Source organism: Loxodonta africana, chromosome 9 (genome assembly GCF_030014295.1).
Source record: "Loxodonta africana isolate mLoxAfr1 chromosome 9, mLoxAfr1.hap2, whole genome shotgun sequence".
In the NCBI taxonomy this organism is placed as follows: domain Eukaryota; kingdom Metazoa; phylum Chordata; class Mammalia; order Proboscidea; family Elephantidae; genus Loxodonta; species Loxodonta africana.
This window is the reverse complement of record NC_087350.1, coordinates 98380156-98405125: the sequence shown is the minus strand read 5'-3', so window position 1 is coordinate 98405125 and position 24970 is coordinate 98380156. Positions and strand designations below refer to the sequence as shown.

General features: G+C 39.3%; 1 protein-coding gene across 1 annotated transcript in view; it reads left to right on the top strand.

The window, feature by feature from the left end:
• Positions 1-24970, top strand: part of ADAMTSL1 (ADAMTS like 1) — a 389822-nt gene that overhangs the window by 135259 nt on the left and 229593 nt on the right. The window contains exons 5-7 of the mRNA XM_064290455.1: positions 3327-3453; positions 17868-17942; positions 21936-22093. Of these exons, the coding sequence (XP_064146525.1) occupies positions 3327-3453; positions 17868-17942; positions 21936-22093 (360 nt within the window). The remainder of the gene's footprint in view (positions 1-3326; positions 3454-17867; positions 17943-21935; positions 22094-24970) is intronic.

Genomic DNA, 24970 nt, shown 5'->3' with positions numbered 1-24970 from the left:
GTTATTAATGATAAGTCTTAAAGTTTTACTACTTTTTAATAAATCATTATTTAAGATCAACAATTGAGATACGTAAACAGCGATTTGCCTGGTATAACTGCGAAACATTTTAACTTGGACCAAAAGAAGATCATTTTATCTGGTGAAAAAGTGTTCCACATTATTTTCAAATAATTGAGTTAGAATATTTTGGCACCTTAAAGAAGAATTGATACAGAGAAAAAAACAATTGTGTTAGAGAGATGTTAGTCTTTTAAACTCTGAAGTTAAAGCCCAGCTGGAACTAAGGTCTGTAAATCTACACTGAGAGCGCTGAAGCCAGTGCTCTGGCCAAGTTATCCTTAAAGTATGTCACCTTCTATTTAGCTATTCCTAGGATGACTGTTACTTTGGATGGTGAAGCTGGATTGTTCTTAAGATGGCTGTGGAACCATAAGAAATCTTTGGGATTAGAGAGAGGTTTTTATGATTATTTCCTCTGGCTCCTTTAGAGACATCAGAGTCCATTAAAATTTTTCCAGAGAAACTTAAATCCTTTGAGAAACTTGAAATTCCTATAATTTAAGGAGTAAATCCAGTTAGGCGTGAGATACCTGAGAGTGGATTCTCCTGCCCACTACCCATCTTGCCCTTCCACAGAGCTGAATACCTTGTAAGATTAAGGCCATATTTTTTCAACCCTGTATAACAACAGTAGAGTCTGTGATTTTTTTTTTTGGATACTGCCTAAATTAAGATTGCCATGTTTTCTCAAAGGATTCAACCCTGTTAGTGTAATGTAATGGTTTAGTGTCCTGCCATGTTTCTGTTATTCTCATTGACTTTGGTTTTTGCTTACTTTCTAATTAACTAGTGTCTAGGCATGACGAAAAGATGTGGTTAACCTCGCAGCAACATCTCCCCTTCATCTCGTTAATTCTGATTCCTCATTCGTATTTCATCCCAAAAGATTCCTCCTCAGGAAAGTCTTCTCTGGCCTTAATAACCAGATCTAATTTTCCACATTTCATGCTTTCAGAACACCATGTATCTGTGCTCTTGGCATTTATTGTGATTATCATTTTACGTTTATTTTGTGTGATGATTTGAGTAGTGTCTGCCTCTACCACTAGACTGTAAGTCCCATAAGGGGTGTGCCCATCTATGCTGAAATTCACCGCTGAACCCCAAGTACTTACCACAGTGCCTGGCCCCATAACAAGCCCTCAGTAAATTTTGGTTGAATAATTAAATAAATTTTTGTAAGTAAGGTACATCTGCATTCCCATTTCACATTGTATATGGAACCTAAGAGTGAATACAGAATTAAACAGCTCATGTGCGGGTCCATCTACAAATAAGACTTTTGAAAATAACCTTAACTGCACTTACATAGAAGAACACCAGAGAAGACTTAAGCCAGCACGTGCTTGGCTCTGCATGAGTGAAGTTTGGATGAATTCTGAAGTGACCTCACTGCAGCCTCTGAACGGATTGGAGACCTGCTACTTGACCACAGTGAACGCACTGGGACAGGGTCAACCTATCTTTTCTCCCCACTTTAGTACTCAGCGCCAGGTTTTGCTGGCATCCTTGCATTTCAAAAAATGTACGACTGTTAATAGATTGTTGCTCTGTCATCTATTTTTAAAAAATGCTTGTTTTTAATTATAAAAAAATACATTACTACAGTTGTGTTATCTAAGTGATACATTACCACATTTGAAAAATATATCACTTAGATAACACAATGCTAAGTAATTACATTGTTAAACTTTTGCCTAAACATGTGTTTGCAATTATTAGAGCCACAAAAAGGAAAACCAAGCCTCACATTAGCAACCATATCTTTGAAAGGCAGGAGGAATTGTGAGGACTTGGTGGAGAAAAGCCCCTTCAAATGTTAGTACAGTTCTCATTTTATTTTGTCAAAGAAGTAGCTGAAGTAGTTTGGGAATGGAATAAGTCTTTTAGTACTGGATCTAACTAGAACAATCTGGTACAGTTGAGTTTTGAATTTTTTTTTTTTTTAACTCAGGCATTAGAAAGAAAAGAGTAAAGTTTCGGATCAGTTTGCCCACGTACTTTATAAAGGCTCATGATTTTGTTAAGCCTGGTTTGGACTAAGCATATAAGTTTTGTTAGATGTATTTAGAGCTCTGCTGCTTATTAGCTGAGTGACCTTGGATAAGATTCATAGCTTTAACTGTAAAGTGGGGATAATAATAACTTACATGATTGTTTTGACAGTTAATGATATATTTGTATTGTTCTTGGCACCCAAACAAAAAAAACCCACTGCTGGTGAGTCAATTCCGACTCATAGCGACCCTATAGAACAGAGTAGAGCTGCCGCATGGAGTTTCCAAGGAGCACCTGGTGGATTCGAACTGCCAACTTTTTGGTTAGCAGCCATAGCTCTTAACCACTACGCCACCAGGACAGGGCCAGTGAAATAGCAGGGCCCTCAGTGTTGTTCATCTCTACTGCCCTCCATGGCCACCTGCCCCACCACACATACATATTACTAACCTTGTTTCAGTCAGCTGAATCTCCTTTCCTAAATGAAGTGCTAGCTAGAAAAGTATATATTTTCATTGTCATTCAGCAAACATTTATTGAGGGCCTACAGTTTGCCAAGCTCTGTTCTAGTGGCTTGAAATACATCAAAGAACTCAACATAGAAAACCTTAACCCTTATGCAGTTTATATTTTAGAGGACATATAGAACATGGAGGTGATTCAGTAGATGAGAAGGTTTTAAAATGTTTCCTGCTACAGTTCCATCATGGTTGTACTTTTTTCTGGTTTCCATGAATCATAATTATTGACAATGGGAATTTTTTTTATGAAGGTTATATAACATTACTAAGGAGCCCTGGTGGTGCAACGGTTAAGCGCTTGGCTGCTAACTCAAAGGTTGGCAATTCAAACCTACCCAGTAGCTCTGAGGAGAAAAGACCTGGAAACCTGCTCCCATGCAGATTAAAAGCCTAGAAAACCCTATGGGGCAGTTCTACTCTGTCACATTGTGTTGCTTTGAGTCAAAAATCGACTCGATGGCACCCAACAACATAAATAGTTCAGGATCTTTCTCTCCTCTCTCAATCTCTCTCTCACACCCTCCTTTCTGTTTGTGTATTGGAACTGTAAAAACATTTTTACCCACGCTACGTTTTTCTTTCTTAGCTCGGCTCAAATTCCACCTAGACTCGGTCCCCTTCATAGGACGTATCTTTTATGCCTCCTCAGGGAGGAAGGGAGGGTAATTTGGTGGCGAATGACCTCACAATGGGTCCTTCCTTGGGTAGGTGCCTGGTTGAATTCACATCTCTCTTTCTTGTTAGATTGTTGGCTGCGATCACCAGCTGGGAAGCACCGTCAAGGAAGATAACTGTGGGGTCTGCAATGGAGATGGGTCCACCTGCCGGCTGGTTCGAGGGCAGTATAAATCCCAGCTCTCCACAACCAAATGTAAGACACCAAAGAGATGGGGCAATCTTTGGGCTTGTGGACTTATTCTCCCCTGGCCTAGCGTGGGCTCCCCGCAGCAGCTAGGGAATAACACCTCTACCAAAGTGAAAATGAATCTGAAAGTGTTGTGGAAAGTTTAATGTTCCTACTTTATAGTTTAGCTTAGTGGATTGAGTCAAGTCACCGGTTGCAACCCCAAGGAGAAAGCCATTCCTTCTGAGGCATAGCAGGAGTAAATTAGACATGAGTCTAGATACATCCTACCTGCAAACATGAGCTTTGTTACCCAACACGAGGACAGACTGCGTCCCAGTCCCTGCCTGCCTATCTGCCAGCCTGGTATGTAATCTGGTGTTTCTGGTGGAATATACCAGAGAGAATGAGCAGATTAGCATAAATTCACTCCTCCAGTTGTGAAATAACATGGTCACCATTTACAGAGCAGCTTTTGGTCAGTGCTGACCACAGGTGCTTTCAGAATTAATATTGGGCAATGATTGTGTGAAGCTTTTTAGTGATCTTTGTGTCTTGATCTCTCTATACCAGAACAGTAAAAGTATGTTTACTGTACATATGGGTGCTGAGAACGGTACATGATCGTCTCATTTAATCCTCATAACAACCTATGAGCAAGGTACTGTTAATGTCCACGTTACAGATGAGCGAATGGAGGCTTAGCCAGATTAAGTGACCTCTCCAAACTACACAACTATAAAATACTTAGAGCCAAGATTTGAGCCCAAAATCAGATTCATCTATAAAGCAGGTAGATGGACCAAGGCAGGGGCCTCAGATATCTACCCAGTTGGGCACTGCTAGAGTAGATGGTATAGGTCCTCATGATACCTGAGTCAACAGTGGAGTCACACATTAATCCAGGTCCTTTTTCAGTTCACTGTCCTCTGTGACAGTCACGGTACTAGGTGCCCCAGAAGATATAGATAGAAATAAGATACTCCTTGTACTCCGGGAGGAGTCCCTGGGCAGTGCAAAAGGTTAAGGCCTTGGCTAACCTAAAGGTTGGCAGTTTGAACTCACCCAGGGGTACCTTGGAAAAAACACTTGGTGATAGACTTTGAAAAGGTCACAGCCTTGAAAGCCCTATGGGGCACAGTTCTGCTCTGCAACACATAGGGTCACCAAGAGATGGCATCAACTTGACAGCAACTGGTTTGGTTTTTTTTTTTTTTTGGTTTTGTACTCAAGGACATGCATTCTTAGAATTATTTTGACCTTATTTGGCATATTGTCTCCAGATTTTGCCATTATTCAGAATTCTTCAATAGATCCTTGATTATCTCTTTCCACATGTCCCACCTGGCTTGGGGAATGAGAATGAATATCTTTAGTGAGTGTGATTTTGTTCTCTTTACTTGTTGACTAGCTAGAAGAAAACAATTGACATATGGGAGGTTTGTGGCTTTAAATGGACTTGTAAGTCAAGAAGAAAGGTAGATTCAGCTCTTCTGGTGTGCACTAAGAGCTATTCAGAGGAGAAGTCAGGAAAAGGCCACTGGCCAAAAGGACTAACCTCTAGGGAAGAAGAGGGGGCAGGAAGAAAGAAGCAGGTATTTAAAACACATGAAAAATTGGAGGTGCCAGCTTGGGGAAACTCTCCACATTCTGACTCCCCTGGAGACAGTGAAAAATGTGATTTTGCAAAAAAAAAAAAAAAAACCTTCTGGCAGATGGAATGAAGGATGAGGTAAGTTAGACATTGATATAGTACATTCAGGAGAGATTTTTCTTTGGCCATGTGTGTTGGTAGCTTCTTCTATAAGATGAAAAATTAAACAAGTTAGAAGATGGAAACCAGAGATGGACAGAGGCATAATTCTCTTATAAATCTCTGGAGTCATGGGTAGCTATTTGGAAAGAGTTACATTTAAATGGTCACTTTTAGAGAACTCGTTCAGGAATGCTAGCAAAGTTAGAATCTTTCAAATTAGTCTTTGTACATAACTGAATCAGTACTCATTATCTGGAAATTTATGTCAGGTATCAAAGGGGCTAGGGTATGATTTTCATGGTGGGGATCTTTCCTTTCTTCCTTGTGCCCCTTCCCTCCTGCCCTTAGAGAGGAGCCTGAAGGTAGATATTTCTTACCTTCCTGTTAGAGGCTGATCAGTGACCCCTGGGCTTTGAATCATTGGAACATAGGTGGAGAAGCTCTGAAGGACAAACTGAAGCAAATTGAGCACCATACGTCATCTCCAGGTTGGCAAATAAATACTTTAATGAAAAGTGCTCTCCTCAAGGCTGACAGTGGGTAAATTATAAAATACAAAACCTGATGATTATACATAATGACAAAATGTAATTGATTCATTTACCTTCACACTGATGATGCCTCATGACAAAATGATTTATGTAAATAAATTCCAGCATATGAGTGCACCTCCCTGAAATCTATAGCAGATGCTGAACAAACTGCCTTGCTTATGCTTTCTTCACCCTAGAAAAACTTTCCACCTGTATTTACAGACTGTGAAGCGACCCACAGGCAGGGAGGATTAGGCCAGTCTGCAGGGCCCAGTGTATTAGCCAGGTAAGCCGTTCTCTGCCGCTGGAGACATGAAGGGAGTTTGGCCAAGTCCCTCCCCTGTGTTCTGCCAAAAGACACCTTAAGCCAGCCACATGCTTTCTTAGAACTCCTAGCGCTTGGATTCCACCACATTGGACTCATTTTCTTTCTGAACTTATTTCCAAGTTTTTTGCTTCGTGCTATCAAGCCTCAGGGGAACAAATGAAAAATGAGAGAGTTAAAGATCATACTGGAAAATGTTGTGTTAGGTACTGTCAAGTTGGTTCTGACTCATAGCGACCCTATGTACACAGAACAAAAGTGCCCAGTCCTGCGCCGTCCTCAGAATCATTGCTAAATTGAGCCCACCGTTGCAGCCACTGCGTCAGTCTATCTCATTAAAGGCCTTCCTCTTTTTCACTGACCTTCCACTTTACGAAGCATGATGTCTTTCTCCAGGGACTGGTCCTTCCTGATAACATGTCCAATGTATGTAAGATACCGTCTTGCCATCCTCGCTCCTAAGGAGCACACTGGTTGTATTTCTTCCAAGACAAATTTGGTTATTCTTCTGGCAGTCCATGGTATATTCAATATTGTTTGCCAGTCCCATAATTCAAATTAACCAGTTCTTATTCCGTCTTCTTATTCATTGCCCAGCTTAGGCATGCATGTGAGGCAATTGAAAATATCACAGCTTGGGTCTGGCACACCGTAGTCCTCAAAGTAACATCCTTGCTTTTGAACACTTTAAAGAGATCTTTTGCAGCAGATTTGCCCAGTGCAATAAGCCATTTGATTTCTTAACTGCTGCTTCCGTGGGCATTGGTTGTGGATCCAAGAAAAATGAAATCGTAACAACTTGAGTCTTTTCTCCATTTATCATGATGTTGCTTATTGGTCCAGTTGTGAGGATTTTTGTTTCCTTTACGTTAAGGTGTAATTCATACTGAAAGCTGTAGTCTTTGGTCTTCATCAGTAAGTGCTTCAAATCTGCTTCACTTTGAGCAAGCAGCGTTGTTTCACCTGTAGATCTCCTCCAATCCTGATGCCGAATTCTTCTTCGTATAGCACAGCTTCTCAAATTATTTGCTCAGCATACAGATTGAATAAGTATGGTGAAGGGACACAACCTGACACACACCTTTCTGGACTTTAAACCATGCAGTATCCCCTTGTTCTGTTTGAATGACTGACTCGTGGTCTATGTACAGGTTCCTCATGAGCACAACTCAGTGTTCTGGAATTCCCATTCTTCACAATATCATCCATAATTTGTTATGATCCACACAGTCAAATGCCTTTGCATAGTCAATAAAACACAGATAAACATCCTTCTGGGATTCTATGCTTTCATCCAAGACCGATCTGCCATCAGCAATGATATCCCTTGTTCCATGTCCTCTTCTGAATCTGGCTTGGTGGAAAAAAGCAGAAGGATAAAGAGAAGTAGGAGGAACTTGTTAAATGGCTGCCATTTGATGGTGAATTTTGTTTCTGTGTTAGGCATGATAATGGAAATAGAGTAAGGTAGAGGCACTCTTTTTTAAAGGAAAAGGCTGTCCGCTGATAAATTGAAGTATTTCCGTTTTCCCTGGTCACTTTCTCTTGACTTCCCCAGCCCAAGACAAAAAGAATCAAATTTTGATACCATTAACTTGTTTTAAAAACTTGTTTTGGATTCTTAAAATTTAAATGCTCATTTTCTTATAAGCTTGATTGATTTGTAATATGTTATACATTTTCCATGTATACTCAGAATATCCTTAGAGCTAGAACCAGTCTGTTCACTATCCATTTGCTATCTCTAGCTTCGTAGACCTTATGTATATCTATGTGCTTTGAAAACACCTCTCCACCTACCCTAAGTGGCAAGGACCCAATAAATTAGTTTACATCAAAGTGAAATGAAGCTCTTAAGACTTAAGGCTATGCTTCTTGAATTACAGTTTATACTGATTTTTAATGGATACCGGTAAGCAAATACATTCCTGAACTATCAGTCTGGCTCTGGGATTTTGAGGTAAAGCAAGCTTTTAGCAAAAAAAAAAAAGTCTGTATATTCTATAGTGAAGCACAAAATACATATGGATTTTTTAAAGAAAGCACAGAATTTTAAAGAAATTTCCACCTTGTACCTGGCTGCTTCAGGCTATACTCACACACTACTCAAGGATATATATCTTTTTTAATTTTATTGTGCTTTAGGTGAAAGTTTACAGTGCAAATTAGTTTCCCATTCAAAAATTTATACACAAATTGTTTTGTGACATTGGTTGCAATCCCCGAAATGTGTCAGCACTCTCCCCCTTTCCTTTTACACCCTGGGCTCCCCATGTCCATTTGTCCAGTTTTCTTATCCCTTGCCACCTTCTTGTCTTTGCTTTTGGGAAGATGTTGCCCATTTGGTCTTGTATACTTGATTTTGTGATTAAACTAAGAAGCATGTTCCTCACATGTGTTGTTTGTTTTATAGGCCTGTCTAATCTTTGGCTGAAAGGTGGAGTTTGGGAGCGACTTCAGTTCTGAGTTAGCAGGTTGTCTGGGGGCCAAAGTCTCGTGGGTTCCTCCAGTGTCTGTCGGACCATTAAGTCTGGTCTTTTGTGTGCGTGCATGTGTGTGTGTGTGTGTGTGAATATGAATTTTGCTGTATGTTTTCCTCCTGTTCTCTCTGGGACCCTTTATTGTGCGCCCTGACAGAGCCGTTAGTGGTGGTAACTGGACACTCTAATTCTTCTAGGCTCAGCCTTATGGAAGCTGTGGTTGATGTGGTCCATTAGTCCTTTGAGCTAATGTTTTCCTGTGTCTTTGGTTTTCTTCATTCTCCTTTGCTCTGAATGTGATGTGACCAATAGATGTGTCTTAGATGGCTACTTGCAAGCTTTTAAGACCCCGGATATTACTCACCAAATCGGATATAGAACATTTTCTTTATGAACTATGTTAAGCCAGTTGACCTAGATACACCCCAACCCCATGTTCTCCAACCCTCAGTACCAGTAACCCAGTCTCTCAAGGTGTTTGGATGTGTCTAGGAAGCTTCTATGACTTTGCCTTGGTCAAGTTGTGCCGACTTCCCCTATATTGTGTGTTATCTTTCCCTTCACCAAAATTAACACGTGTCTACTATCTTTTACTATCTAGTTAGTGATTTCCCCATCCCACCCCTCCCCTTCCTGGTAACCATTAAACGTTGTTTTTTTCTATGTGTAAACCTTTTCTTGGGTTTTTATAATAGTAGTCTCATACAATATTTGTGTTTTTGTGATTGACTCATTTCACTCAGCATAATACCCTCCAGATTCGTCCGCATTATGAGGTGCTTCACAGATTCATCATTGTTCTTTATCGTTGCGTAATAATCCATTGTGTGTATGTACCATAATTTGTCTATCCATTCATCTGTTGATGGGAACTTCAGTTGTTCTCATCATTTTTGCCACTGTGAATAATACTGCAGTGAACATGGGTGTGCATATGTCTATTTGTGTGATGGCTCTTATTTCTCTAGGATATATTCCTAAGAGTGGGCTTGCTGAATCTTAAGGTATTCTTATTTTTAGCTTTTTAAGGAGGTGTTGTGTTGGTTTCCAGAGTGGTTGTACCATTTTGTGTTCCCACCAGTGGTGAATAAGAGTTCCAATCTCCCTGCAACCTCTCCAACATTTGTTATTTTCTGTTTTTTTTTTTTTTATTATTAGTGCCAGTAATGTTGGGGAGAGATGATGTCTCATTGTAGTTTTGATTTGCATTTCGCTAATGGCTAAAGATCGTGAGCATTTCCTCATGTGTCTGTTAGCTGCCTGAATGTCTTCTTTGGTGAAATGTCTGTTCATATCCTTTGCCCATTTTTTAATTGAATTATATGTCTTTTTGTTATTGAGATGTTGAAGTATTATACAGATTTTAGAGATTAGACCCTCATCGAATACATCGTAGCCAAAAAAATTTTCCCGGTCCATAGGTTCTCTTTTTATTCTTTTGGTGAAGTCTTTTGATGAGAAGTGTTTAATTTTTAGGCACTCCATGTTCTCTAGTTTATCTCCTGGTGTTTGTGCAATGTGTATTAGATTATCTTTATTGTTTTAGGGTTTGTATTTAGGTCTTTGACCGTTTTGAGTTAGTTTTTGTGTGAGATGTGGGTCCTGTTTCCTTTTTTACAGAGGCACATCCAGTTTTGCCTGCGTGATTTGTTAAAAAGACTGTCTTTTCTTCCATTCAGTGGACTTTGGTACTTTGTCAAAGATCAGCTGACTATAGGTTCAAGGATATATATTTATTCATTCAGTAGCAAATATGTATTGGGCACCTGCTTTTCACTCAGGTACTAGAGACACAGCAATAAGTGAAATAGACAAAAATCCATTTTCTCTTGTGGCTTACGTACCAGTGTGAGAGACATTCAGATAAACAGATAAAACAAGTAAACAAAATGTGTAGCGTGTCATATGGTGATAGGAGCCATGGAGAAAAATAAAGCAGGAAAGAAGAACAGGAGATGGGGGTGGACACCAACGGAGAGTGTTGGAGGGAGGTTGAAATTTTAAATAGGTTACTAATGGAACGACTCACTGGTAAGATGACATTTGAGCAAAGATTCGAAGGAGGTGAAGCCATCATGCAAAAATCAGGGAAGGAGATTTCCAAGCAGAGAAAAAAGCAAGTGCAAAGACCTTGAGGTGGGTACATTCTTGACATACTTCTTGAAGAGCAAAGAAGCCAGTGTGACTGAAATGAAATGAGTAAATTTAAAGGCTAGAGAAAATGAAGAAGGCAGGGATGTTGTCAGGTGGGGTGGAGACCGGCACAGATATTTTAGGGTTCTATAAGAACTTTGGCTTTTAGTATGAGATGAGAAGTCATTATAGGATTTGATCAGAGGAATGACATGATTTAATTTCCTTTTTAAAAGGATCACTCTATATACATGTTGAGAATAGACTGGAATGAGGCCAAGTATAGAAGTAAGAAGAGTGGTCGGGAGACTATTACAGTAAGCCAGGCCAGGGATGATGATGACATGGGCAGCGGAGGTGATGAGAAGTGATCCAATTCTGGATATATTGTATTTCTTTTTTTTTTTAAGACATCGTCAATTGAAAGATGCACCATTATTTTACATACCACTAAAAAACAATGAAAACTAAGAAAACTATGATACAATGCTTTCTGATCACTTAGAATATTTCCATGATATTAATTTCTTAAAAGGATTTTATTTCCAATTGCACATTGCTAATTTATAGAAGTATGATTGATTTTTGTATGTTGTTCACGTATTCTGCAAAACTGTTAAAACTCACCTATTAGTTGTAGGAATTCTTTGGTAGTTTTCTTGGGATTTTTTTATATAAAAAATCATGTTGTTTACAAATAGGGATGGTTTTGCTTCTTTTCCAATCTGTAGACCTTTTATTCCTTTTTTGGCCTTATGGCACTGACTTGCATGCCCAGTACAATGTTGAATAAGACTTATTAGAGTAGACTTCCTTAACTTGTTCACAATATTAAGAGGAAAACGTTTAGTCTCTCACTGTGGAGTATGTTGTTAACTGTAGGTTTTTTGTACATGCCCTTGATCAGATTGAGGAAGTTCCCGTCTATTCCTAGTTTGATGAGTTATTGTCACTAATTTATGTTAAATTTTGTCAAATGCCTTTTCTGTCTCAGTTGATATGATCATGTGGCTTTTCTTTCTTACGCTGTTATTGTGATGAATCTCATTAATTGATTTTCAAGCAAAGACCAACCTTGTGTTCCCCAGATAAACTCTGTTCATCATGGTGTATAGCTCTTTATATGGATTGTTAAATTTGATTTGTCAGTATTTGGTTGAGGATTTTTACATTTATGGTCATGTTTGGGTATTGGTTTTTAATATTATCTGTCTGTACTATCTTTATCTGGCGTTCACATCAGCATAATGCTGGCCTCGTACAATGAGTTGGGAAGTGTTCCTACCTCGTCTATTTTCTGGAATAGATTGTGTAGGATTGATGTTATTTCTACTTTAAATACTAGGAATCACTCACCAGTGAAACTATCTGAGACTGGAGATTACTTTTTCAGTACTTAATGTTTGAACACATGGAATACAGTTATTCCATGGATTAATGTCCATTCTGTGTTTCATTTGATTGATTTTTCCCTTCAGTGTGGGCTCTCTTTTTCAATTTCTTTCCATGCCTAGTAATTTTTAACTGGATGCCAAACATTGCAAACTTTACCTTGTACAGTACTAGATATTTTTGTATTCCTAGAAATATTCTTGAGCTTTGTTCTAGGAGCAGTTAAGTTGCTTGGAATCTTTGATCCTTTGGGGTCTTGAAATTTGGTAGGTAGTACCAAAGCCATATTTAGTCTAGAGCTAATTGTGCCCTGCTACAGACAGAAGACCCTTTTAAGTACTCTACTTGATGTCCTACGAATTATGAGGTTTTTCCAGTCTGACAGGTAAGATAAGATACTATTCCCTGCCCTGTATGAGCACCAGGTTCTCTTCCATATTGTTCTTTTTTCTGGTTCTTTCTCCAGCCTCACATACATGTACTGATCAATATGCTTAAGGGGGACCTTCTTAGATCTCAAAAGTTGTGTCTCTGTGTATCTCCCTCCTTTCTAGTATTCTGTCCTGCAAACTCTAGTCATGTTGGCCTCTTCCTCAGACTCTCAGCTTTTCCTCTCAACTCAGGGAATCCCCCTGAGTTTCTTCTTTCTGAACCACGGCCTGGAACGTCTTTCAAGGCAGTAAGTTGGGGCAATTGTCTGACTCATCTCATTTGTTTCCCAACTTTCTGGGGTCACTGTCCTTCCATGCTTGAAGTCCAGCACCTTGAAAACCATGATTTCACATACAGGTAGTACTCGACTTATGACAAGGTTCCGTTCCAGTGACTCCATTGTAAGTCAAATACCTCTTTTTTTTTTTTTTTAGTTTTCATGTATTAATCTGTTTTATTATCAACATCTTTATAAATCCAATCTTTGTTTTGGGGGGGTGGCACGAGAAGGATAACATCAGCAGATTATGTGTTGCAACACTGTATGTGGTACATATTACTGACGATAAGATGTACAAAAGACAGTCATAAGTGCAATTCATCATAACTCAAATACGTCCTAAGTCGGGAAATACCTGTGATGTTGTTTGATATTTTGTCATTTCAGTTAGGAGTTAAATTTATCTCTATTACTCCATCTTGGCCAGAAGCTGACGTTTTGGTGCTGGGCTCTTAACTCAGCGTTGTGGTTATGTAGAGCCACCCCACTTTTGGAACCCTGGTGCACAGTGGTTAAGAGCTGCAGTGTGCTGTGGCTGCTAATCAAAAAGGTCAGCAGTTTGAATCCACCAGCAGCTCCTCCAAAACCCTATGGGGCAGTTCTACCCTGTCCTATAGGGTCGCTGTGAGTCAGAATTGACTCGACAGGAATGGGTTTGGTGTTTTTTTTTGTTTTGGTTTTAGCCCACTTTTGACACCCACTTTGGGACATGTTGTTAAGCATTTCCAATTCCTCATCTCTCTACAACCATTTGATTCCTAGAGGTTGTCTTTAGAATTTTCTTCTAAGCTGTTTATACCCATTTTGCAAGTTTGATACTGGTTTTTTTGGTGTTAGCACCTGTGCAGGCAAACATAACTATGCTAGGTTTACTGCCTGGATGAGAGAGAATATATCATTGATTGTGCCATGCATTCTGATTTTGTATCCGTTAAAACGTAAAGTTATTTCCCTTAGAATCAGTGAAATGTGATATTTTGACTCTAATGCCAATAAGATTTTCTAACTGATTAGATATAAAGATGAAGTCAAGGATAGCTCCAGAGTTTTTGGCCTAAGCTACTTGATGGGTAGAGCTCCCCAGTGGGGAGAGAGGATCTTGTTTGGCCTGTACAGTATACACCCTCCACTGTGCAATTACTGATAAACTTTGGAAATAAACAACAAATTTGAGGGGCCTAGTTGCTCACCTTCTCCTTATATTTATTGGATATATTTTAAGAATAATAAATTGTCACGAAGATAAAAAATACATAACTAAAAATTCCTGAATGTTTTATATGTATCCAACTATACTAACAATGACTCTTCCATTAAAAAAAAATTAAATATCAGCTCATAGGTTTATTAGAGGAAAGAGTCCTTAAAAACATGAACTTATGAACAGGTCTAAAAATAAGATTAACTCACATATCAGAATAGGAAATCCTGTCCTTTCAAAAAAAAAAAATCATCATCATCACATTTCTCTGATACAGCATTGAATCACACACAAAAAAAACTACATATGACAAGATTAAAAAACAAACGGAAAATGTTCTGTATAAGAAGATGTAGAATATAAATATAGATATAGGGTGTTTTCAGGAGATCATTTAGGTACGATCCTCGAGTACAGTTTTCTTGAGAAAAGGTATTTGTAATCCATGTATGTGAAATGGAAACCCTGGTGGCGTAGTGGTTAAGTGCTACGGCTGCTAACCAAAGGGTCGGCAGTTTGAATCCGCCAGGCGCTCCTTGGAAACTCCATGGGGCAGTTCTACTCTCCCCTGTAGGGTCGCTATGAGTCGGAATCGACTCAACGGCACTGGGTTGGGTTAATATGTGAAATGACAGAATTCCGTGATTCACATGGAAATCTTGTCCTTTTAACCGAGAGGGGTTATCTGAACTGTGAAGCAGGTCTGTTAGAGTTGTTGATTAATAACCTAGAAATACGTCCTGAAGACTGGCATCATGGGTTTAGTCAACAAAGCCAGAATAGATTAGAAGAATAGTGTGTCTTAGTGGGAAAGGATACCCAGAGGAATGTGTGGGCGAGGAGACAGTCACCTGCTCACCAGCCATACCAATTGAATTAATCACCGAGGAGGCAAGCGTTAAAAGCGAATGAGTTGCACGTTCTGGGATGTCTCAAACGCTTCCCTGTGCATGCGCAGCACTGTAGTAGACGGCAAGTTGAAGAAACACTGAAAATTTATTATCACATGAGACAATCATTAATACGTATGCAACTCGAAGAGTCGCTTTTTATCAACATGCAGAAAATGAGATTTTTAAGGTTTTCTATTTTGCTTTTTGTAATATTAAGAGTGCCATTTTTTTTTTTAAGTATGTCCAGAAGCGCATCAGGTGATGTTAACAGGTGGTACATAAGAAGACTATTCCCTGAGTAATCATGTTGGCAATACACTGAGTTAGAGGGGCTTCTTTGTTTTAGAGCTCTTAAGAAACTAACTTGGGACCACCTCGCGCGACTGGTTCTTTGTCTCATTTATCACCAAATCCCTCGTACCTAGCATGGAGACTGACACCAGAAGTCCCTCAAAAAGTATTTGTGGAATAAATGAGTTTGCCGAAGGTCTGCCGGTGGTCCACTAGCCCTTTTCAGAGTGGTAGAAGAATAGGGCGTGTCTCTTCCTACCTCTTGTGCAGTGTGTTGAAGACTGCTCAAGTTTGCACCAGCCGGAGTTGTTTCATGTTTCTTTCTCTGTCTTTTTAAAAGTACTTGTAACAATTCAAGCTTTGAGTCAAAAAATGCTTAAGTTAAATACAGAAACTTAAAGTTAAAATCACGTACAGTGACATATTTACAGTTCAGCATGTATTCAGTGCTTACTACTGGACTAAGACTGGTTATTTCAAATAAAATTCTTCACCCCTCCGTACTTATCTTTGACTAGGCAAGTGCAGACAAACTTCAGAAGATATTCTACTCTTGGCCTGGTCTACTCTCTCTTCCATCTTACCTTCTTCCTCCACCACCTTCTTCAGGGAGAGTACAAGCATTACTGCATCAGCCAAAAGCTAGAGTTAATGTACCAGGGAGTGGAATCACTTCTCAGGACAAGAGAAAGGTAGCCTGAGCAGTGTGTAGGTCAGAAGATCTCTGCTGAGTATCACAGGGCTAGACAGAAGGTTCCATGTTACTTGCGCTTTATTTGACCTGTGGAAAAAACAAAAGACTTTCTATTTCTAGAAATCCCCTTGTTTTAACTGCTCTGAGTTTCTCTTGTAAAATTAAAAATTAATTTCTTTATGCAGGGCATTTAAAGCACTGTGGGCCCAGTCCTTACATTTTTTTTTATTGTTGTTGTTCCTTTTCTACATTCCCTTTAGATATTTTTCTTCCTATATGCATAAACTATCTGAAACAAACCAAAAGCCCATTGCCATCAAGTCAATTCTGACTCTTAGAGACCCTATAGGACAGAGTAGAACTGCCTCATAGGGTTTCCAAGGAGCAGCTGGTGGACTTGAACTGCAGACTTTTTGGTTAGGAGCCATAGCTCTTAAGCACTTTGCCACCAAGGCTCCGAAACAAACTTAGCTATTTGAAACTCTGACTTTTCTTCTGCAGCGTATGGCACTGAAAACAGCTGTATGGTTGTAGTGTAAGTAGGATGTTCAGTATTGTAGAGAACTTGATAGATGTAACCTCTTCAGGGAAGGAATTTAGAGCATATGATTCTTCTTTCCCATTCGACAGGTAATGGACCAAGGGCATGGAAGTGTTTAAAAAACTAATAAAAACAAAGTCTCTCAGTCCCTCTCCTTATGGAGATTTGGAATAGAGGGAGGACAATTATATTTATAAAATACCTACTAGGTTTCAGATTATCCATCTATATCTCTATATTTCTATTGACAACAATATTATGAGGTAAGTGTTGTTTTCCCTGTTTTATAAACAAGGAAACAAAGGATCAGAGACATTAATAACTCCTGAGATTCTTTTCTTAAACTGAGTCTCCCAATGGCAGGATAAAAATGTTAAGTTTCAGAGAAATTGAGTAGCTTTGGGGATTATTTTATTTTATTTCAGCTGAATTTCCAAATGACAAGATGATAACGTATAATATTAGAAAGATGTGTGTGAACAAGGAATTCCACAGAATGAATATGCTAGGGAATTTTTAAAAAACAGCCTTTTCCTTGTCTTCCGGAGTGCTCTCCTATCCATTTGACTTTGGAGTAGTCATTATACTCCTCAGAGGCTTAGTCTACTTGCCATAAAATAGCAAAGATAGCATCCTACCTGTCTACCTCCCAAGTTTGGGGTTTAAAGAGTAAATGGTGTAATTTAGGTGAAAGTGAAACTCGGCAATTTAATGTCATCTGTTAAGGTATTGTCACAAAAGGAATTCTAAATAAGAATGCTTCTGATATGTTTTGAGATGCATGTGATACATCACAATTTTTTTTAGGCATGGGTTTTGGGTCTTTCAATGAATTTAGTCTCACTTTGCAAGTAGGTGAAAAGCAGTTCATTTTCAAATTATCTGTAACAGCCTTTTTTTTTTTTTTTTTCAAAAAAAAGGGGCATGTGGGAAAGGTTAATTACTATTTATAGGGTTCTTACTATGTACAGGATAGGGCGTAGATAGTATACAGGATATTGAAGAACTGGAAGGCATGGTTTTTGCCCGTTAGGCATTTAAAGAACACAAATATATTTTCCTCTCTTCTTCTCCGTCCTATCCAGCCAAGATAGATACTCTGCCAGAGAAAAGTCCAGATTTTGATATAATAAACTCACTCTTTGTACATTAGAATTTATTTTTCTTAATGTTATACAGTTGCCCTATTCAAGAGAAATTTGGCAGTGTAAGACCAGATTTTGAAATCTTAAATGAAGATTTACAAATCCATTTTTTCAATATATCAAAATTCATATTAAAAAAAAAAAAAAAGACCAAATCTCCCATGAGTTAACTACTGACCAGTTCTTTTAAGATATTCCATTCTGGGGAAAGTAGAAATTTCAAATCCTGAATGTTGGCTTTCACATTTCAAATACTTAAAAAAAAAAAAAAAAAAAGATTATCATTGTTTGGGTATGTTTGTTTTAAATTATGTCCTTTTAAGAGTTTGCTTTGTTTCTCTTTAGTAGATGACACGGTGGTTGCCATTCCCTACGGAAGTAGACATATTCGCCTTGTTTTAAAAGGACCTGATCACTTGTGTAAGTACACTCAGTTATCTTCTTTGGAGATTGGGAATTTTAGTCATTCTTCTTTATTTTTTGTTCCCAGAAGAGATTAAAACACAAGAGTACAAATCTTTCTACTCTATCATAATATGATATTTTGAGTACTACTGTTTATCTTTCAACTGCTTGATGAGATGGCAGAAACCTCTATGATAATTATCTCTAACCACAGACATCCTGAAAAACACAAAATAGATGCTCCCAGTAGGTTGTTCACAGGTTAAGCACATGTTTATGCTTTTGTGAGTACTATTTCTCATTCTCTATTTCCTCTCCAGTGAATTCCAACCATTTTCTCGCCTCTCTTTGTCTTTTTCCCTTCTCTCCCACCCTTCCTCCCTCTCCTTCATTCTTTCTCTTTTTCTTCCTATCTCATGTTCTATTACTTTATCAATTCAGGAAAATATGGAAACACCAAACAACTTTCACACTGTGCCATTTAAAGAAAACCACTATGGTATATTTGAGTATCCTGTGTATTAAAGACAATACAGGGTCGTAATGTCTTAAAGAGAGCTGTTGGGATTCTCGATTGAAGGTAACCATAACCCCAAAGATGAAAGACAACATGGTCCCACCAGAGCTGTGCACTCAGGTGCAAGAATTGCTCTTCAGTCATGCCACAACAGGCATACACAGCCACGGTTTTATATTACTGTTTAGTACTGTTTAGATGTAGACTTGTCAATTACGAGCAGAAAATTATAGGCTATGAACCAGGGAGAGGATGAGAGAGGATATGTTAGCATTTTCTTTAGAATTCAATTTCATGAAAAGTCTTCACTTCAGTTGGTCCTTTGAGAATTTCTGATTTCCTCCACAGTGATTGTTCCTGGGTTCCTACAAAGCAGTCTATCATCTTCTGTTTTTTCTTCCCTCCCACACACATGCCTATAAAACCAATTTAGGTAGCAAATATTATCTTTTGCAATTGGAATATCCTGACATCATGGTAGAAACACAAGCATGAGGAAGACAAATTGGAGCCTGTAAAAGTTAATTTAAGAGAGCTTATTGTAATCACACTAAAAATAAAAATAAATGCATGGCATGGGAAAGGGGAGATGTGAAGGGTCATGTGAACTAAGGGAATAAGTAAGGTATAGTTCGGGCAAAGCCAGGAGATGCTGGTAAGTCACCTTATATGGATCCAAGTTCTTTTCTAACCCTGAATGACCCCGTAAGATACAGTATTCACATGTCAAAGGATGATATATGTGTATACACTGTTACCATTTGATGATTTCGTTTTTCCCTTTGAGAATTGGACAGAGCTAACTGCTGGTGTACAACCCCACTCAAAAACAGCATTTTTCTGGGCAGCGACAGGCTAAAATAAAATTTCCAAACCAGGGTCATCACCGAATGGGGGACTGACTATTCACTGCCAAAAAGGGAACCCACATGAATAGATTTAAGAGGAAATGTTATTTTTATAAATTATTAACCACTCAGCTCTCCTGATCATGTGATCACTAAGAAACTGGAAAATTGAACTTATTTGGTTTAATTGTCCCAAGGATTTGATAGGTGAAGCTGCAAACAATATTCATAAATGATAAAAAGCAAAATGGAATCCGCTTGTTTTCCTACCACAAACGTACTGTTTGACAGCATACGTGTAGCTAAGAAATTTTTTTGCGTGTCTCTTATTGGAATATAATTCAGCAAAATGAATGTGTGAGTCATTGACAGTTTCTTCTGTAGCACTTTTGTCTTTCACACCCAGAAGCCAGCCTACCAAAGGGCCAACTTGAATGAGGGGATAAACCAGAGCATGACGAGGCAATCTGGTCCAGCACCAGCTCATCTTTAATGAGAAGTACCTTGAGCAGGACAGCTGGAAGCTGGAGATAGAAATGAATCAGATGCTGAGATATGACCTAGCCCTCCAGGATTTTCCCAAAACTCAGTTAATTTACGTCCTGGAGATACTTCTGCAATTTAGCGAATGTAAAACAGCTTGATGAACGAGGGCTAGAAGAAGGAGATTCAGTGCCGTTGCTTTCCTCTGATGACAACAACTGTGATTTCCCCTACTTCAGTACCGCCTCAAAGGGCCTCATGTTCTTCTGTGGGTTCCTTTCTGCACTGAGGCAGGAGAGGGAAGCCTGGCCTGCTCCCAAAGAAGGGCTGCAGACTTTGCCTGCAGGCCCCTGGGCATTTAATTGAACACCAGGAATTTCCACCTGTTGATATTCCTTGTAGTGGGGAACCAGATGTAGCCAACATCTAGAATAAATACAAATGCCTTATTTTAGGAACTTTGTTATCTGCAGTGACCTTAAAATTGTTCTTAACCCGAGAACTCCAGTCCTCCTGTAAGAGGGGAACTATTCTGATGAAGCTGGAGTAGGAGCCCCACCTGAGGGCCCCATCTTTCTGCTGAAGAATCACTGCCAAAACCATTGGCAACCATCAGTCTTAGTCCATCTGTCTTCCTTCATGTGGGGGGAAATTATTTTAAATCACAGGAGAGTTCAGCTCATTCTCCTCTGAAACTCGCATCATAATTACCATCTTCCCCAGCATGCTCTGATTTCCTACAAAAAATGATGCTTTATAGGCTTTGTCATTGGCCAAATTCAGATTCTAATCCTCCAGTAATCAAGAAGTTCTTCCTTCTGTCTTAAGTACATATGAAGTACCAAATATGTGTAAATACTGAATAAGTATTTTTAAAAAATTAGAAAAGAGAAAGAGAGAAAACTAAAAGGATAACCTTTGTTTTTAAGTCTCTGTGTTGTTGTTGTTATTAGGTGCCGTCAAATCGATTCTGACTCATAGCGACCCCATGTGCAACAGTACAAAACACTGCCTGGTCCTGTGCCATCCTCACAATCATTGCTATGTTTAAGCCCATTGTTGCAGCCACTGTGTCAATCTGTCTCGCTGAGGGTCTTCTTTTTCACTGACCCTCTACCTTACCAAGCATGATATCCTTCTCCAGGGACTGGTCCCTTCTGAGACGAAGGCTCACCATCCTTGCTTCTAATGAGCATTCTGGGTGTACTTCTCCCAAGTCTCTATAGTTTACTTTGAGCAATCGCACACATGCAGTAAGCAACCAGAAGGTATAATAAATACAAAATGATGCATAAATATAAAGTCACACAAGTGCTGAGGGAACTCAAAGATGCATGCTGAGTCTCATAGAGCAAAAAGATATTTGGAGGGTATCCTAGCCTGAGGGCCATTAAGACTGAAATCAGTATGGGAAATGGCTAAGTCAAAAGAGTAGTGTTGTTAGTAAAGTGAGGTACCCTAAGATTTTGACGGGGACCCTTGACTATTTGGAATACTTAGCTAGTTACTTTTAAAATTATTTCATTTGCAGCTTAAACTTCCATGTAATCCAGTGGTGCCATGTATTTTGTTTAAAACTGAATTTCCTTTTTGTTAGTCATTTAACCCTTTCGTGAACCAATTATTTCCTGCTTTGAATTTTTTGTTGCTACTAAGTGTTTTCATTAACAGAAGCATGCTGAATCATTGAGTATGTCTGAATTTTTGGTAGGTAGTATGGATATTTTTTTTTTCTTGTCCCCTCCTACAAGCCTACCCTAAGTGTCTAGTGGTACGTGTGAAGTACCACTAATTATACCCAGGTCCCCACTGGAGTTAACAGGTGCATATGTGTAACAAATAAAAATTTTCAACATTTCTGTTTTTCTTACCAAAAAATTCAGACACCTCATTCAATACCCTGTGTCACATAATTTGCAGCACACGCCATTTCTTCAGTCATAAAGGCCCCTGATTTGCGGCAGCACGCACTATCAGTGGCGCAGCAGCTTCCCAGTAAACCTTTGGAGGCAGAAAAAGTACCGGGTCCCTAGAAGTACCTATGAGCATGAAAGGGTTAAAGAATGATGCCTCTAGACTTTGTTGCACAAAATGTTTTCATGTGGTCTGTGGTAGTCGTGGGAACATCTTTCTCTCCTATTCTTGTGTTTGATTATGTAGATCTGGAAACCAAAACCCTGCAGGGGGTTAAAGGTGAAAGCGGTCTCAGCTCTACAGGCACCTTTCTTGTGGACAATTCTAGTGTGGACTTCCAGAAATTTCCAGACAAAGAGATACTGAGAATGGCTGGACCACTCACAGCAGATTTTATTGTCAAGGTGAGCCCATTTGGGTACCTTATTTTCAAGCTGAGGTCTCCAAATTGACGTTAACTTATAACCTCCTGAGGAGAGAGACACTTTAGGTGTTGACGTAGATTTGGAAAGCCTGTTCTCCAGGAAATGTTTAATTTAAGAGTGTTGAGCTAGCTACATCCTGGACTTTACAGGAGCATCTGATATTTTAAAGTCTTAGGAAAATCTTTATAGGTATACATTATTTAATAAGAGACTCCACTCATAGCGTTAGCTGGCCGTTACAAACTGCTTATAAAGTATGTTAGGATGTAGTCATTGACTCGCATAGGGTGTACTCAGTAAAAGAGAAAGACAAACTGATGACCCATAGACTTGGTCAACTCATTCATGCTTCCAGCTACAAGTCCTGTTTTCTGTTGTACTGGCGAAAGGACTAAGCTATTTCCTTCCATCAGAGCTTCCTTACTCTTCAAGGTAACATAAAACATATTGCTGGAAGCAACACGCATATTCTGTAGGAAAAATGCACACACTAGAAGAACATTTAGTAATCACAATAAAGTAAAACATATTTTTTCCTTCAGTAGGTCAGAGGACCTGAAGAATTTCAGCTGTAAAGTTGTAAAACTTGTAATGTGTCCAGGACTCCATAAATTTTTCATCATGGGACCCAGAGCCAGAGGACATTTGATTTAAGCTAATGCTTGATGACCCCATGGCAGCTGGAAGTAAGAATGCATATAGGAAAACATAATAGGCAGTGAGGTTAGATGGAAGAAGTACTCAGGAGTACTGTCCTCTATCTTCCTCTGCATGGTGGTTCTTTTTAATCCAGTCCAGATGCCAGCCACATGCTAGTTTTAGTAAACAAGAAGCTACAGACCACAGTAGTAATGATGCTGAAGGTCATTAAATAATTTCAATTGAACAAGCAAATAAAGTATTGAGAATTGTCCTTACTCTTTGAAGCCTTTAAAGTCCTGTTGAGTGGACCATTTATACTGCAGTAATTTCCCTAATGGCCTTGCAAGAGTTAATGCACTTCCCAAGGTGCCTGACATACTGAAAATATAGATTTGGGATTCAAGTGATATTATTCACATTTGAATAGTTCATAGCATTGTCAAAGACATTTCATATATCCAGCTGCCTTCTGCACATCACCACTTGCATGTCCCACAGGCACAACAAGCTCAACGTATCCAAAATTGAATTTGTGAAGCTCTCAGAAACCTACTTTATCTTCCATATTTCTTGTCTTGTAGAAAAATGCACTATCTACCCAGACATATCAGAAACCTTTGATTCACCCTGATTTCCCCTTCTCCTTTACCCCCCTAGTCGGGCATTAAATTATGTTAGTTCTTGCAAGAACAAGAAGACCATTATGGTAAATGTTATAACATAAGCAGTTTTTCAACAACAGTGATAACAATCAAAAAATCTGTGTGTGGTTACAGAGGTAGATATGCATGCTGTATGTGTATAGGAGGGCATATGAGAGTAAGTGCACATGCATGTATGAGTATATTTGTAGGTGTAAGTACATCCAAGTTTGGGTGTGCTATGTATATATTTATATACATAATAAAGAACATGGGGGGCACAGTTACAGAGACCACCTAGACATATCAAAACACCTCATGGGAATGGTTTATGGGGTTGAAGGGCTTAGACCTTGTGATAGTTACAGTTGTGTGTCAACTTGGCTAGGCCATGATTCTCAGTGGTTTTGCAATTATGTAAAGATGTAGTTTGACAGTTATGTAATGATGTAGTCATCCTCCATAATGTGATCTGATGTGATCAGCTGATCAGTCATAAGGAGAGTTTCCTCGGAGGTATGGCCTATATCCCATATATATGTTGATAGTCTGGCAAATTTCGCTTGCTTGCTCTGGATCCTGCATCCAGTTCATCATCATCTAACCTCTGATTCCTGGGACTTGAGCCAGGAACCTGCTGTATCGCTTGCCAGTCTTGGGATTTATCAGCCTCCACAGCCTGTGAGCCAGCAGCCTGCCATCTTAACTGCTAACCTTGGACTTGTCAGCCCCTGCAGCAACATGAGTCAGGAGAAGCCTCCAGCCTAACGCCTGACTCACGGACTTGGGACTTGCCAGCCTCTACCACTGCGTGAGCCATTTTTCCTTGAAAGAGATATATATAAAACCAAACCCTTTGCGATAGAGTCGATTCCGACTTGTAGTGACCCTGTAAGACAGAGTAGAATTGCCACATAGGGTTTGCAAGGAGCAGCTGGTGGATTCAACAGCCAATGTTTTAGTTAGTGGCCAAGTTCTTAACCACTGCACCACTGCTTCACTGGTTTTGCTCCTCTAGAGAACCAGCCTAAGACAGGGCCATAGTGTCATGGGACAACCCAGTCAATTGGCATAACACAGTTCATAAAGATAATGTTCTACATCCTAGTTTGGTGAGTAGGATCTAGGGTCTTAAAAGCATGTGAGCAACCATTTAAGATACAACTATTGGTCTCTTCTTATCTGGAGCAAAAGAGAATGAAGAAAACCAAGTACTCAAAGAAGAAACTAGTCTACAGGACTGATAGCCCACAGGAACCACAGCCTCTTCTAATCTGAGACCAGAAGAACTCAGTGGTGTCCAGCTACTACTACTGACAGTTTTGACCAGGGACACAATAGAAGATCCCTGATAGGATGGGAGAAAAATGTAGAACAAAATTCAATGTCCTAAAAAAGACCAGACTTACTAGACTGATAGAGACTAACGGAACCCCCGAGGCTATAGCCCTTAAGATAACCCTTTTAACTTGGAATGGAAGTCACTCCTGGGGGTCTCCTTTCAGCCCCAAAATAGATGGGCTTATGAAGTAAACAACATCACCCGTGAGGAATGTTCTCCCTTAAACAGTCA